This window comes from Conger conger, chromosome 9 (genome assembly GCF_963514075.1).
Source record: "Conger conger chromosome 9, fConCon1.1, whole genome shotgun sequence".
Classification (NCBI taxonomy): Eukaryota; Metazoa; Chordata; class Actinopteri; order Anguilliformes; family Congridae; genus Conger; species Conger conger.
Genome location: NC_083768.1, coordinates 43862064 through 43875405, shown reverse-complemented (window position 1 = coordinate 43875405; position 13342 = coordinate 43862064). Strand labels below are relative to the sequence as shown.

The 13342-nt window shown below is 41.7% G+C and overlaps 2 protein-coding genes across 4 annotated transcripts; one reads left to right on the top strand and one right to left on the bottom strand.

The window, feature by feature from the left end:
• Positions 1–359: 359 nt before the first annotated feature.
• Positions 360–5572, bottom strand: LOC133137290 (uncharacterized protein C18orf19 homolog A-like). The gene is made up of 4 exons (XM_061255472.1): positions 5276–5572; positions 3936–4304; positions 1675–1783; positions 360–1194 (listed from the first exon to the last, which is right to left on the bottom strand). Exons 2-4 carry the CDS (start codon positions 4265–4267, stop codon positions 1075–1077), a joined length of 561 nt encoding a protein of 186 aa, XP_061111456.1. The 5' UTR covers positions 4268–4304; positions 5276–5572; the 3' UTR covers positions 360–1074.
• A 175-nt stretch (positions 5573–5747) lies between these two features.
• Positions 5748–12346, top strand: rnmt (RNA (guanine-7-) methyltransferase). Of its 3 annotated transcripts, none has more exons than XM_061255470.1 (11): positions 5748–5802; positions 6667–6982; positions 7363–7498; positions 7710–7832; positions 7988–8103; positions 8413–8594; positions 9327–9491; positions 9925–10042; positions 10965–11066; positions 11280–11313; positions 11610–12346. In XM_061255470.1, the coding sequence occupies exons 2-11, from the start codon at positions 6773–6775 to the stop codon at positions 11645–11647; spliced, it is 1224 nt and encodes a 407-aa protein (XP_061111454.1). In that variant the 5' UTR covers positions 5748–5802; positions 6667–6772; the 3' UTR covers positions 11648–12346. The 3 variants fall into 3 exon arrangements, with proteins under 3 accessions (XP_061111454.1, XP_061111453.1, XP_061111452.1); XM_061255469.1 differs by having other exon boundaries at positions 5750–5802; positions 6664–6982; XM_061255468.1 differs by having other exon boundaries at positions 5779–5802; positions 6599–6982.
• Positions 12347–13342: the final 996 nt, after the last annotated feature.

The following is a 13342-nucleotide window of genomic DNA, read 5'->3' as shown; positions in this document are numbered from 1 at the left end:
GAAAGGCAAGAATACACCCTGGACGCCAGTCCATTGCAGGGCACACACACCATTCACTGAAATACTCATACCCACGGGAAATTTAGACTCCAATCTGCCTGACCTGCATGTCTTGGGACTGTGGGAGGAAACCGGAGTACCCCAAGGAAACTCACGCGAACACGGGGAGAACACGCAAACTCCACACAGACAGGCCCTGGCTGACCGGGATTTGAACCCAGGACCTCCTTGCTGTGAGGCGGCAGTGCTACCCACTGCACCAACCTAAAATTGTGGAGTACAGAGCCAAATCTAAAAAAAGTGCCAAAACATATGGAGCTCACTGTATGTTATAGTACATCACATCACCACCACACAGGCAATATGCTTGACTTTATTCTTCATCACAATAGTACACAACATGAGTTGTTTGTCAAACTATGCATGACAGTAATCAAGATTACAATGAAGCATTTTCAGTTTGTAAGTACAGTAGTTAATTACATGTTTGACAAATTAATTTAAAGAGCTATTCTTATCACTGTTGAAGCATTTAAGCTTTTCAGTGCATTGCAATGTGAGCAGAACCTCTTCACTGTAATTCTGTTTGCCTAATTTATTCATTCATTAATTTTTTTTGTATATTGATAACTACAGCACAGCAGGCGTAATGACACCATGAAACCAGGAATCAAAGCAAATGTCAGTTCAATACTAAATATTAACTGTACAGTGAGTTTGTGGACAGCTAGCTTTTCTCAACACCCAGGTGTATGTTTAAAAGACCAATGATGGAACTCGTTCAGACTTCTGAGGCAAAGCTTTATCTTAAAGTGATCTTGAAGATGTAATCTACAACAATCTATTTATATTCCACCTGTTTGACATTTGCTGTTTTTACCACTGCAAATGCCACCTTTTTAAAAGTACACTAAGTGACAGGCCTACCATGCGGTGCATGAGTGTATCAGGAATAATTTGTTCTGTAAAATCAACACTACTCTGCCTTCTTCCTGAAAGATACCCCGCCTTTGGTTTCCTGTAGCTTTTCAGAGAACTTGTCCTTAGTTTCCCCCTATTTTTTCATAAATCAGCTCACTTGGTGCCTCCATTTTGACCCGGGGGAGGGGTGGACATGTAGCCCTTCTTCCGGAGGTACTTGATCGAGAGAGATGTTCCACCCAAGGTCACAGCATACCTGGCTGGTGTTGCAATCTCCAGAAACAGAGCACACGCAAAAAAAACAAAAACAATGATTTATGCCAGGCAAAATGCATATATCCATATTCCCATGGATATATAGTAATCCTTAATTTGTTTTATTATTTTCAACTTGCTTATTGTTTGTGCATTTCATAGGTTGCTAACCTCAATGTTCCTTTTTTATTACTGTGAAACAAATTCTGTACTTGGAGTATTGGTGTTTAGTACCTTTTAGTACTGCCTTTTAGTACTGGTGCAGCATAAATATTCATATATTTTCTGTATTCACAGGAAATCAAGAGCATACTTGTTGTGAATGGCAAGTCTTCTATAAACAGTTTCTTCAAGGTGATGTGGAAGTCAATACATCAATGAGACTTTACAACAGCGTGGCAATCTAATCATTTACTTTATGATCGGTCTCATGAAGATAACAACACCATATTGCTCGTTGTATATTCAACAGTGTCTAAGCGCGGTCGGCATACTTACCTTGAACATGGCATAGGCAGTGAGTGCATAGCCACCCTGAGAATGTTCTTGAAGATCAATCTTTCCAGGAAACCCAGTCATTTCCAGGAATGCAATCAGGTTCACACCTCTATAGATAAGGACAAATACTACATCACCTTTGCAAATATGCGAAAAAATAAAAAATAAAGGCTTATATTACTGGGGAGGCCATGATGCACACATACTTACAAGGCACAATTCACACTGAACTGTTCTGTAAACTGTAAAATGTATAATAAAATAAGGTAGGGCTTCATTTATACACAATTTCCTTCAGTTTATCTACGGATATGAACTTAAAATCAAAGGTATGAAACAAAAACACAATCATCAGCATCAGCGATTGCATATAAAAGGAAAAAATGATGAATTGAACAAATGCCCAAATCTTGAAATAATAGGCTTGGAGAGCCAGTCTAGACATCGAAGATACAGACAGGTTGCTTAATTAATTACTTGTCCATACTGTGCCAAGTTACCTTCAGCCACCAGTTTTATAAGGATCAAAGAGCAATAAAGCCAATTAGCTACTTACAGTATGCCTGCATGGAGAAGAACTGAAAGTTAAACAATAACTTTCCAGACATACAGTCCCCTCCAAACGTATTGGAACAGCAAGGCCAATTCCTTTGTTTTTGCAATACACTGAATACATCTGGGGTTGATAAAAAGATGAACACGAAACAGAGGTTCAGAATTTCAGATTTTATTTCCAGGTATTTACACCTAGATGTGTTAAACTACTTGGAACATAGCGCCTTTGGTATCAGACCACCCAATGTTTAGGTGAGTAAAAGTATTGGAACAGAGAGTATTTAAGTTAATGAAAATAAACAACACTTAATATTTGGTAGCATATCCCTTGCATATCCCATATCAAGCCAGTGACCCACTGACATCACCAAACTCTTGCATTCTTCTTTTGTAATGCTTTTCCAGGCTTTTACTGCAGCCTCTTTCAGTTGTTTGTTTTGGGGGTTTTTGCCCTTCAATCTCCTCTTCAGGAGGTGAAATTCATGCTCAGTTTGGTTAAGTCCTTTGGTGTGTTGGCAGTGTGTTTTGGGCCATTTTCTTGCTGCATGATGAAGTTCCGGCGGCACGGATGGTGCAGTGGGTAGCACTGCCGCCTCACAGCAAGGAGGTCCTGGGTTCGAATCCCCGTCGGCCGGGGCCTCTCTGTGCGGAGTTTGCATGTTCTCCCCGTGCCTGCGTGGGTTTCCTCTGGGTACTCCGGTTTCCTCCCACAGTCCAAAGACATGCACGTTAGGCTGATTGGAGAGTCTAAATTGCCCGTAGGTATGAGTGTGTGAGTGAATGGTGTGTGTGCCCTGCGATAGACTGGTGACCTGTCCAGGGTATATTCCTGCCTTTCGCCCAATGTATGCTGGGATAGGCTCCAGCCCCCCTGCGACCCTGATCAGGATAAGCGGGTTCAGATAATGGATGGATGGATGGATGGATGATGAAGTTCCTCCCAATCAGTTTGGATGCATTTCTCTAACATTTGAATTCATTCATCCTGCTGCTACCATCATGAGTTACATCATCAATAAAGAACCCACTCCAGAAGCAGCTATGCAAGCCCAAGCCATGACACTTCTTCCACCATACTTCACAGATGAGCTTGTATGTTCTTTAGCCTTTCCATCACTTTGGTAGAGGTTAATCTTAGTCTCATCAGTCCATAAAACTTTGTTCTAGAACTTTTGTGGCCCATCTCTGTACGTCTTTGCAAATTGTTATCTCCCCTTCCGATTTTTACAACTGATTAATGGTATCTTGTGGTATAGCCTCTATATTGCTGCTCTCCAAGTCACCCCTGCCTTGTGGAGATGGTTTGTGATGTCACCGACTGATGTTTTGAGGTTTTTCTTCACAGCCCTCACAGTGTTTCTGTCATCAACTGCTGTCGTTTTCCTTGGTTGACCTGTTCGATGTCCGTTGCTCAGTACGCGAGTGGTTTCTTTCTTTTTCAGGACATTCCAAGTTGTTATACAAGCTATCCCTTGCTTTTCCAATACTTTTTGAAGGGACTGTATATCTCATCCCCAATACATTGCAGTACACGTGACTCTCAACAGGATACAGCGGATAGTATTTGTGAGGAATAATACGTATAAGAGGTGCAGCATAAATCTCTGCAAGATCTATCATAGCCATTCTGTGGCACAGAACATTCACCTCCAGATTACACTGTATCAGCAATGCAAAAGACAGACCCTGAATGAGGATCCACTCACTTCATGGCAGCATAGTAAAACATGCCGAACCACATGGAGGACGTCAGGATGTGCACTGGTATCATGACTTTTCCATACTGCTTAAAGGTCCTCTTGAACCTTTGGAGGATGGTCTCTGGTGGGAACTGGGTTTCTTCCCCAGCGCTGGGCTTGGGCGGTGTCTCAGCCCTGGTTGCCTGTGACGTGCTCACCCACCGATGGTGCCGGGTCACCGCCCGTACGCATCGGCACCCCAGGGGCCCCACGCGTAGCTGGAAAGCTGGTGGGCCCAGCAGTGCCAAGCGCAAGGTGGAGGCTGGTATGGTGATCCTCTGGCACAGGAGCGGATGCATTTCCCTCCACCCGACTCCTTTCACCCTGCCCGGGTCCCTACGTGAACAGGATACCAGTGAAACTATCATCACCTTTGTACAGTTTGCAGCTAGGGGTGACATTCTTTGAAGACAACATGGAACTGATATGATATGATTAGAAGCCAATGTGCCCAACCCTGTTCCTGGAGATCTACCCTCCTGTAGGTTTCCATTTCAACACTAATTTGGGACACCTGATTCTACTAGTGAGCAGCTCAGTGAGATATCTAGCTGCTGAATGAGGTGTGCTTTTGTTACGGTTGCAGTAAAAACCTACAGGACAGGGTTGTGCAGTGCTGATCCTGGGGGACCACGGTGTATTCTGGTTTTCCTTCCAACTACAATTGCAATCCCAGAATTTTTTACAAACTCTTAATTTTTCACATTAGTTGCTGTTCATGTTTGGAGGAATTATTTACCTGCTTAAGCCACATTATGTCAGAAATAGCGATGCCATGAAGAATACAAGTCTCATGTTCACATTATGCTCAATTACATAAAAAGAGGTAACACTATTTTAATTGATCAAATTAAAGTCTGAGGTGAATCAAAAGGCCTTAGAGTGGACACATGGCTAAGGAAAATGATTAAAGAGCTTTATTTAACAACCCAGTTAGGAGCATATTTATTTCTGACAAAATGTTACTTCCATCTGAACATGAAAAACCTTTACTTAGGAAAAAATAACAGCTTGTTCAAATTCTGGGATCGCAATTGTGGCTGGAACGAAAACCACCACACACAGCTTGGGGGTTTAGGAACCAGTGCTTTGAGGCATCAGTCATTCGTAGATTTTTGTGAAATTTCCAGCATCTATGAACTGAACTCCATTCTGGCCTGAAGTCTCCCACTGTTCAAATAAGTGCATCAATACACGTGCCTGCGGTCAGTGCAGGGTCTGTACCACAGTGACTGGTTATCTTTCAAATTAAAGATTTTTGCGAAATTATTATACTCAAACCAAAACATCAACGCAGTAGAACTCACCCGAAAGTATGATTCAATGATGTTAATCTCGTACCTGCAATGTAACGTGTAAATAAAGTCAGTTCAATAAAAGTCTTTAGTAGAATCAACTAAGTGGTAAAAAATCGTTAGCAAAATGATAGCTCGTTGAAAGTATGACAATATTTCGATAGGAAAGATATCTGACATCAATCAATTTATGGCTGAGCTAAAGAAATAATTAAGAGCAGAAGTTGGCACAAAATTCCGAAAACGATGAGCCAGTCCTGTACATAGACTGTATATGGTCCTGTGCCATTGATATAAAGTAAGGACATATTTCGCACGCATTTCGATAAGCGATACCGCGCAATGTAACACGGGAATCGTAGTATTCATTGTTCAACGAATCCCTTTTGATACATAGGGCATTGGAAATATTTGAACTACATTTCCCAGAGTCTGTAGAGACCATGACAAAAGACGCAAGACAGGAAGCATAAAACGCTATTCCCAGAATTCTTTGCTCAATGTTTTCGGTGCTGCATGCATAATGGCGGAAAACTCAAGTGAGTGTAAAACTAATGATTTATTATGTCCTCATATGTTAGTGTATTGAATGCACATTTATCGTTATTTATGACGGTAAATTAAAACTACTAGTAATTATATTTTATTTGGCTGTTTATTCCCGTCGATTATATTGCTCTAAGAGGTTCACAATTAGCTAATGCATCGTTATCCAATTATTTGTCCCATGCTGTAACATTAGCTAGTTAGTTTTGATATATAACATTCTTACACGCATGTGTTTATGTAGTGATGTTGCATTGTTTTGAATATGTAAATTACGTTGGGTACTTATGAAATTGTCTAGTGTGATGTTTGGTTTCAATTGCATAGCTCTGTTCCCTTTCAGATCTCTGACGTAATTTAAGAACTAACCTTTTGCATAGCTACTTCACTTTACTTTCAGTTAACTAACATTAGCTAGATTTTTCAGAAACTAAAATCTAACATTAAAACATCGCGTAACCAACCCAAATTCAAGAACAATGGTGAGACGTAGGGTCTATGAGAATATAGCTAATGTAACATTAGCCTAGCTAGTTAGCTCACGCAGCCTACGCAAAACAATGAGCATCTTACTATATTAGCTAACGTTATATCATTTTCTAAGGAATGGTAAACCTTAACTGTCATGACGGCTCCTCCGATGGTCGATATGCCACCCGCCAAATTACGGGTAGCGAACCATAAAACGATATAACGTTGGATGCTAACGGTGCTTCAAGCAATTGAGCGGAGATAATAGTTAGCTATAATGCACATCAAAATGATTTCCTGATTTACATTTATTTTTAGTTTGAGAACATCTGCATTTCCAGCAACGATAGGTAATTGCGCCGTTTCTTCTTGTTTTTTTGAAGAAGAAGAGGAGAACCCCTGACCAGGCGTCATTTTGCCTATATCGCCCGAGTCACGTAAGTGTAAAAGCTCCAAAACAAAGAAAGAGTGATATTGTTTCAAACTACCATTATGGCGGAGGAACCGAATGCGAGCGTTTCCAGCATTGATTTGCCTGAGAATAGAAACCAGCCATCTCCAGAGCACAGGGCGGGAGAGGAGGGAAACGGGCTACCGTCGTGCAGCTCACAGAGATATGGCAACTCGGGCACACCACAAATATCTCCTTTGAAGAGGAAACGTGAGAGAGATGACGAAGACGCCTCTCCAGTTAAGAAGTTGGTATGTTTCTTGTTTCTCTGTTATACTAATATGCTGTGAAGGAACACAGTCAATCAAGTGTTCCTATTGCTTTCACAAGGCGTGCCAATAGTGCCTTTCACAAAAACACATATTATGTGTTTATTTAACTAACAGTTGATACTTTGAACAGAGGCATTAGGAAAATATTTGTATTACTTTTTATATGCTGGTTTTTAGACAGCTTTACCCTCATCTGCTCACAATGATCTAATTAGGCCAGTGGTTTGGTTGGAAGTTTATACATCTGGCATTGTCACCTTGTGCAGAGCCAAAATAATTGCAAATACTTGCTGTAGTTGTGATATTTTATTCTGTAATCAAATTGAGTTATTGCTCATTTGTTTTCCTATGCTTGGCAGGACACGGAAGAGGGCCACAGTCAGAAAGTGGCGTCGCATTATAACACCCTGCAGGAGTGCGGCCTCGCAGCTCGGAGCCAGAGCAGAATCTTCTACATGCGCAACTTCAACAACTGGCTGAAGAGTGTGCTCATCGGTGAGATGCCTAATGCTTGTTCAACTCCTCCCCTCTCATCACCTTATATTTCCTGTGGTAGTTGAGAGAATGCGAAGGAAGTCTCCTGCTTCGGAGTGTTGGACTTTGGTGTTGGTATAGATGCAGTGGTTGGCACATTTTCCTGTTCTGTATGAGCTGCTGTGAAGGCTGTTCCAGGTGATGTGTGTGAAGGCTGCTGGCTCCTTCACAGGTGAGATTCTGGATAAGGTGAGACGGAGGACTGGGGAGCTGTCTGTGCTGGACCTGGGCTGTGGCAAAGGGGGAGACCTGCTCAAGTGGAGGAAAGGACGCATCGACAGGCTGGTGTGTGCAGGTAAACACTCAATGCCGCGAGGCGGTTTCTCCTTTCTCTCTCTCTCTCTCTCTCTCACCCTCTCTCCCTCCCCTCCCCCTCCCCCTCCCCCTCTCACTCTCACTCTCCCTCCCCCGCTCACTCTCACTCTCCCTCCCCCGCTCACTCTCTCTCAGACATTGCTGCTGTGTCCGTGGAGCAGTGCCAGCAGCGCTATGGCGACATGAAGAGGAAGTGCCGCCCGCACGAGCAGATCTTCTCCGCAGAGTTTGTCGTTGCCGACTGCACAAAGGTACTGAGCCTTTAAATCGCATAAAACAACATTCAGTTCCAAGTCAATTCAAAGGGCTGTATAGGCATGAAAGTAATTAAACAATATTGAGACGCTATGGAGTTGATCTCATTGATGAATAAGGTTTTAACATTTGACTCCCTTGCTTTGTAAATGTGACATTGCCTCAATTGGGCCAGTTATTACCTCACCGGAACTTGCGAGTTGTCAGCTTTACCGTACCCTAGTCTATAAGAGAGTAACTCTTCAGAGAGGGGAGTGGAGTTAGGCTGGGTCTCGTCTTACTTGGCGTGATGGTGTCCTTTTCAGGAGCTGCTGTCTGAGAAGCTGAAGGACCCAGAGAAGACCTTTGACGTCTGCAGCTGCCAGTTTGTGTACCACTACTCATTTGAGACGCGGGAGCAGGCGGACATGATGCTGCGGAACGCCTGCGAGAGGCTGAGGCCAGGCGGCTACTTCATCGGCACTACCCCGGACGCCTTCGAGCTTGTGTGAGCAAACCCGCCGTCACACCGTCCGCGTGTCTGCTGCCCGTCTGCTGCACTGCCCGTCTGCTGCACTGCACGTCTGCTGCACTGCACGTCTGCTGCACTGCACGTCTGCTGCACTGCTGCATTTGCTTCTGTTGCTACTGCTCTGTTTCAAACGCTTTCATTCTGCTTAAAGACAAGCTGAAACGGAAGTTAGAGCAGCACTAGTTTCGGCAATACGATGTACAGACGTGTGAAACTGCTTTTTCAGGGGGGAATTTTTGACTGACGTTAACATGAGGAGGGGGGACTCGTTTTGGACTTTTACCTTTCTCCTCAGGCTTAAATCATGTGTGCATATGTGTATGCTTTCAGTTTGCTGCCTTAATTAACATTTGCATATTTAAATTTTTTAATTGCATCAGCTGCTGTGCATTTTTACTGGTTTATCCAACCTTCCATTGATTTCTGTTCTGGTCCTGTTTTATTGCTTATGCAGGAGCTTACTGTAATATCTACTTATGTGTGAAAATGAAGGGAGAGTAGGCAACAAACAGTAACTTAAAACCAATTAAAAAATAAGCATGCAAGTCTCCTCCTCTCATAAGACTTTTTTTTTTTTCTTGACATGACTTGACCTGAGATTAACACTTTCAATAACAGTGCCAATGATACATTTTTTCCCCCCACTGTTTTGATTCCATATTGAACTGTATGGTCAGAGCCGACTGAGTATTTTCATTTTCGTTTCAGGAAACGTCTGGAAGCGTCCGAGGCCAATTCCTTTGGGAATGAGGTGTACAGTGTGACGTTTCAGAAGAAGGGAGACTACCCCCTCTTTGGCTGTCAGTACGACTTTAATCTTGAGGGCGTTGTCAATGTACCAGAATTCCTGGTCTACTTTCCACTGTTTGAGGAGTAAGTTATCAGACTGCTTTTTTGTTTTCTTTTAATATAACTAAAATTGCAGCTCATTATAAATATAGTTGAATATTGCCCTGCTCTCCTTTCAGTACTTGCATACATCGGATGCATTTATTGAGGATATGTACAGATAAAGAGAGTAATTCCTGGTTGTTTCTGAGATTTAAATTCTTTCACATTCCAGCAGATGATACACACAAATGAGCAGGAAAATTTGTATTGTAGTATTGGGTCAAATATGTCTGTTCCATTTGTACCAATTCATACTTAAGAATATGTAAACATGGCAGTCTCTTCACTGGCATCTCTAGATCCCAGACCAGTTTCCTTCCTCACAATTTTTGTCTTTGTTGGAGCAATGTCCACACGTTTTGCATCTTGCGCCCTGTCATAAGTATAAACTTTGAGCTCTCGGTCTCTTTTGTAGGATGGCAAAGAAGTACAACATGCGCTTGGTCTTCAAAAAGACTTTCCACGAGTTCTTTGAGGAAAAGATACAGAATGAGCAACACAAGTTTCTGATGAAAAAGATGCAAGCCCTGGAGGTAAATAATTCTGTATTCCTGAGCAACTAAAACCCAATCAAGACAAAAGTGAGTTGGTGTCATGAATATGGTGTTTATAGGGCACTGAATACATGTGAAATTTTACACTGAAATACTAAAATTGTGATAAAACCTTTTAAATTCAGCCTTTTATCTACTGGGAGCCCATTCAATTTGGTATCTTTGAAGCTCAATATCTCAAAACCACTCTGAACGCAGATAGAACCTTGTAATTCCCAGGTCACACAATGTTAGGTGCTAAAATAAGAAATTCTAAAAACCAATGACATTTAAAACAATGTCCCTATTTTTTTTTTTTTTTTTTTGTGAAGGCTTGAAAACGCTCTGATTTAGTTGGACCGAAATTCAGGATCTTCATCTTTATGCGCTGGATAATTTCCGGGATCTTTGTGTACCTCCCCTTGTCTGCTCATCCCTAGCCATCTTTTTGGGGGGGCCCCACAGTGAGCCGCGATTTCTATCCCTTGACCTGCTGTTCTTCTCCTCTGAGGGTTCTTCTTGGTTTGTGCTGACCCCTGGTGGTGTTTGCATGGAAATGCAACTAACTCATTTATGCCAAATTCCAATGAATGAAGCCAACACCGCACATATCGTAGACCCATGAGATGCAATGAAAAGATGTGCTAGTGGACAGCCTTCGAGACATCCTCCCATCCATTCCCTCCCTGGTATTAAATGGGCTCTGAGCAGCTGCATATGTTCCTTATTGGGCCAGGTTTTGGGGTTTGTATTTTGTCAAACCAGCATTAGCACAGTCACTGAAGATCAGCTTCATGTTGTTGCAACATTATTTGTGGTGTAGGTTTATTGTGCCTGTTAATGGCTGCTGTGTGACACTGCATTGTTTGGGGAATTCACAATATATATTTTTTATTTTTATTTTTATTTTGTGTGTGTCCAGCAATACCCAGCAGACGGACGAAACCAGCCCGCGTCGGACAGTGCAGAGGAGTACGAGCACGTTAAGAGGCGGATAGATGGTGCTGATGTGAAAGGCCCTTTGGTGAGTGTCATTGCTGCTTTCCAGGGCAGGCTGGCAGCGCCATTCAGTCAGAATGCTGATAAGTAGGACTTCTTCCCCCCCAGACAATGTGCAGCTGCTTTTGTTCTGTGAATTACTCTACACTTCACCAATTTCTTTGAAATATTTTAAAGTGTGAAAATGGCTTTTGGTGACTAAAAGATATCCCCCCCCCCCCCCTCCTTCTTTGAACAGGGTACGTTAAGCAAGTCTGAATGGGAAGCGACTAGTAAGTATAAAAGCCTTTCATGAATACCTGCTGATGTGAAGATATGATGGATGTTAGGCCTTCTGCCCAAGATTACATTTTTCAGTCTGTTTTTTGAACAATGCATGAGTAATATCTAATACAATGTGTGGCTCATATCTATGTGCATTGCGGCGAGCTGTGCATGCAAGTTGACCATTGACCATCACTGTTAAGAAAATTGAAAATACCATCACGCCAAGAAATTCTCTACACGTCCACTGAATGTTCCCCTTTCATTTATTCCTCTTGTCTGTATCCCTCTTTCTCTCTTCTAGGTATATACCTGGTTTTTGCCTTTGAGAAAATGTCCTGAACACCTCTGTGGAATGCCAGACCTTCATATGCACGTCTCTAGGTGGATTAGGACCAATGACAGCAGATGTTTTTTTAGTGTCGTACTGTAGTTTCCCCCCCCCCCCCTCTTTATTTTGTTAAAGTAACTGTTGTGGTCCCATTATTATTCTTTTTAGAAATCTCTGCATCTCAATAAGCTGCAATTGTACATTGTTTAGACAGACATTAATGTTGAATAACATTTCTGTATAATTAAAAGGTGCACTATTTTTTTTTTTTTTTTTTTTAAATGGATGAACAAATAGGATTTTTACAATTTCAGGTAGTTTTTTGTCATAGTATTGCTTTATCCCCCCACCCCATGGTTTTCTGCCTGCAATATGCCCAACTTTAAAGCAAAATGGTTTCCATTCACTGTCCAAAGACTGAGCTGAGCATTGAACTTAACTAAAAAGGAAGAGCTAAACCCTTTGAAGGATGTTTTCAGACAGTTCTACAACGCTGAAACTTGGGGTACTGAGACATAAGTTTTCGTTTTTTTTTCCAGTTTTTTCTTTCTTTGATTTAGACTACCTCCGATCAAGACGTTATTTGTGCACACAGGATTAATGGCAGAGGGCAAAACTGCTAATTGGGTGAATGTAATATTTGAAATGCCGTAAAACGATTTTGACACCGAGTGATCTTTCCACGAATAAAGCAGCTGCTGTCCTCAAGATTTGGCTTCATTGTCTTGGTTCATTGATTGTCTTTGTGTTATTCTTAGCATGGTGCGTGTCAGAATCGCTCTTGATGGGTTTCGTTTAACGATCTTAATTAACTTAAAAGTAATGAAGACCGCATTTCGTTCATGTCCCATTTGCCGCGCTGGTTCATTTTCAGTCAAAAGCATGAGATGGCCTTAGGTCGCAGCACGCCAAATAATTTTTAGCACCAGTTGTTAGCTTCAGAAAAGCATTCATTTTAACTTGATATTAATGTCAGGCTTGAATCTCTTCAAACTTGCTAACATATATATACTTTATCGTGTTTTAACTGTAGTACATGTTACTGTTTTGAATTTGAGATTTGGTATGATTTACACAGCACTCATTGTCTGGCATTGGAGAACATCAGTCAGTATTTCATCCATATACGTTAGCTCATTGGTTTCCTGCTATCCATGCATTCTTCGAATCCATTTAATGACGGAAGATGGGGCTGTTATTTCAATACGTCTTTGCTGTCTTTTTATGACGTAAATCTTTGTCAATCATTTGGAGAGCGTAGCCAAGAACACTGCTCATAGATATCACTGTGACATCAAAGGACCTATTACAACAATACAAGTAATTTAAAGTGGGCAGTTCTTGAAGAAAATAACATGCCATATTTTCATTTGTGAGAGAACTAGTTTAACGCCCGTGGATCGCACTATGGATCGTTGGCATTTGTCGGTACGTTTTCCCCGTAAAACCGATTCTTTATTAATCTGTGGATTATGTTTAATTGACAGTTATTCGGATTTTATGGAAGATACTGACCCCTAGGGGCTGGGATGACTTGGTAATGACTAAAAGTAATCTCATGCTCCCAATTCCTCTGGTAGATTTTATCTTTTTGCTTCTTTGAATGACGCAACCGGTAGAATTCCTTTAAACTTGTAGGGTAGTATGTATATTACGACATTAACAGCAATACAATAAATAGAGAGGGTGGTATAACAGATATTATT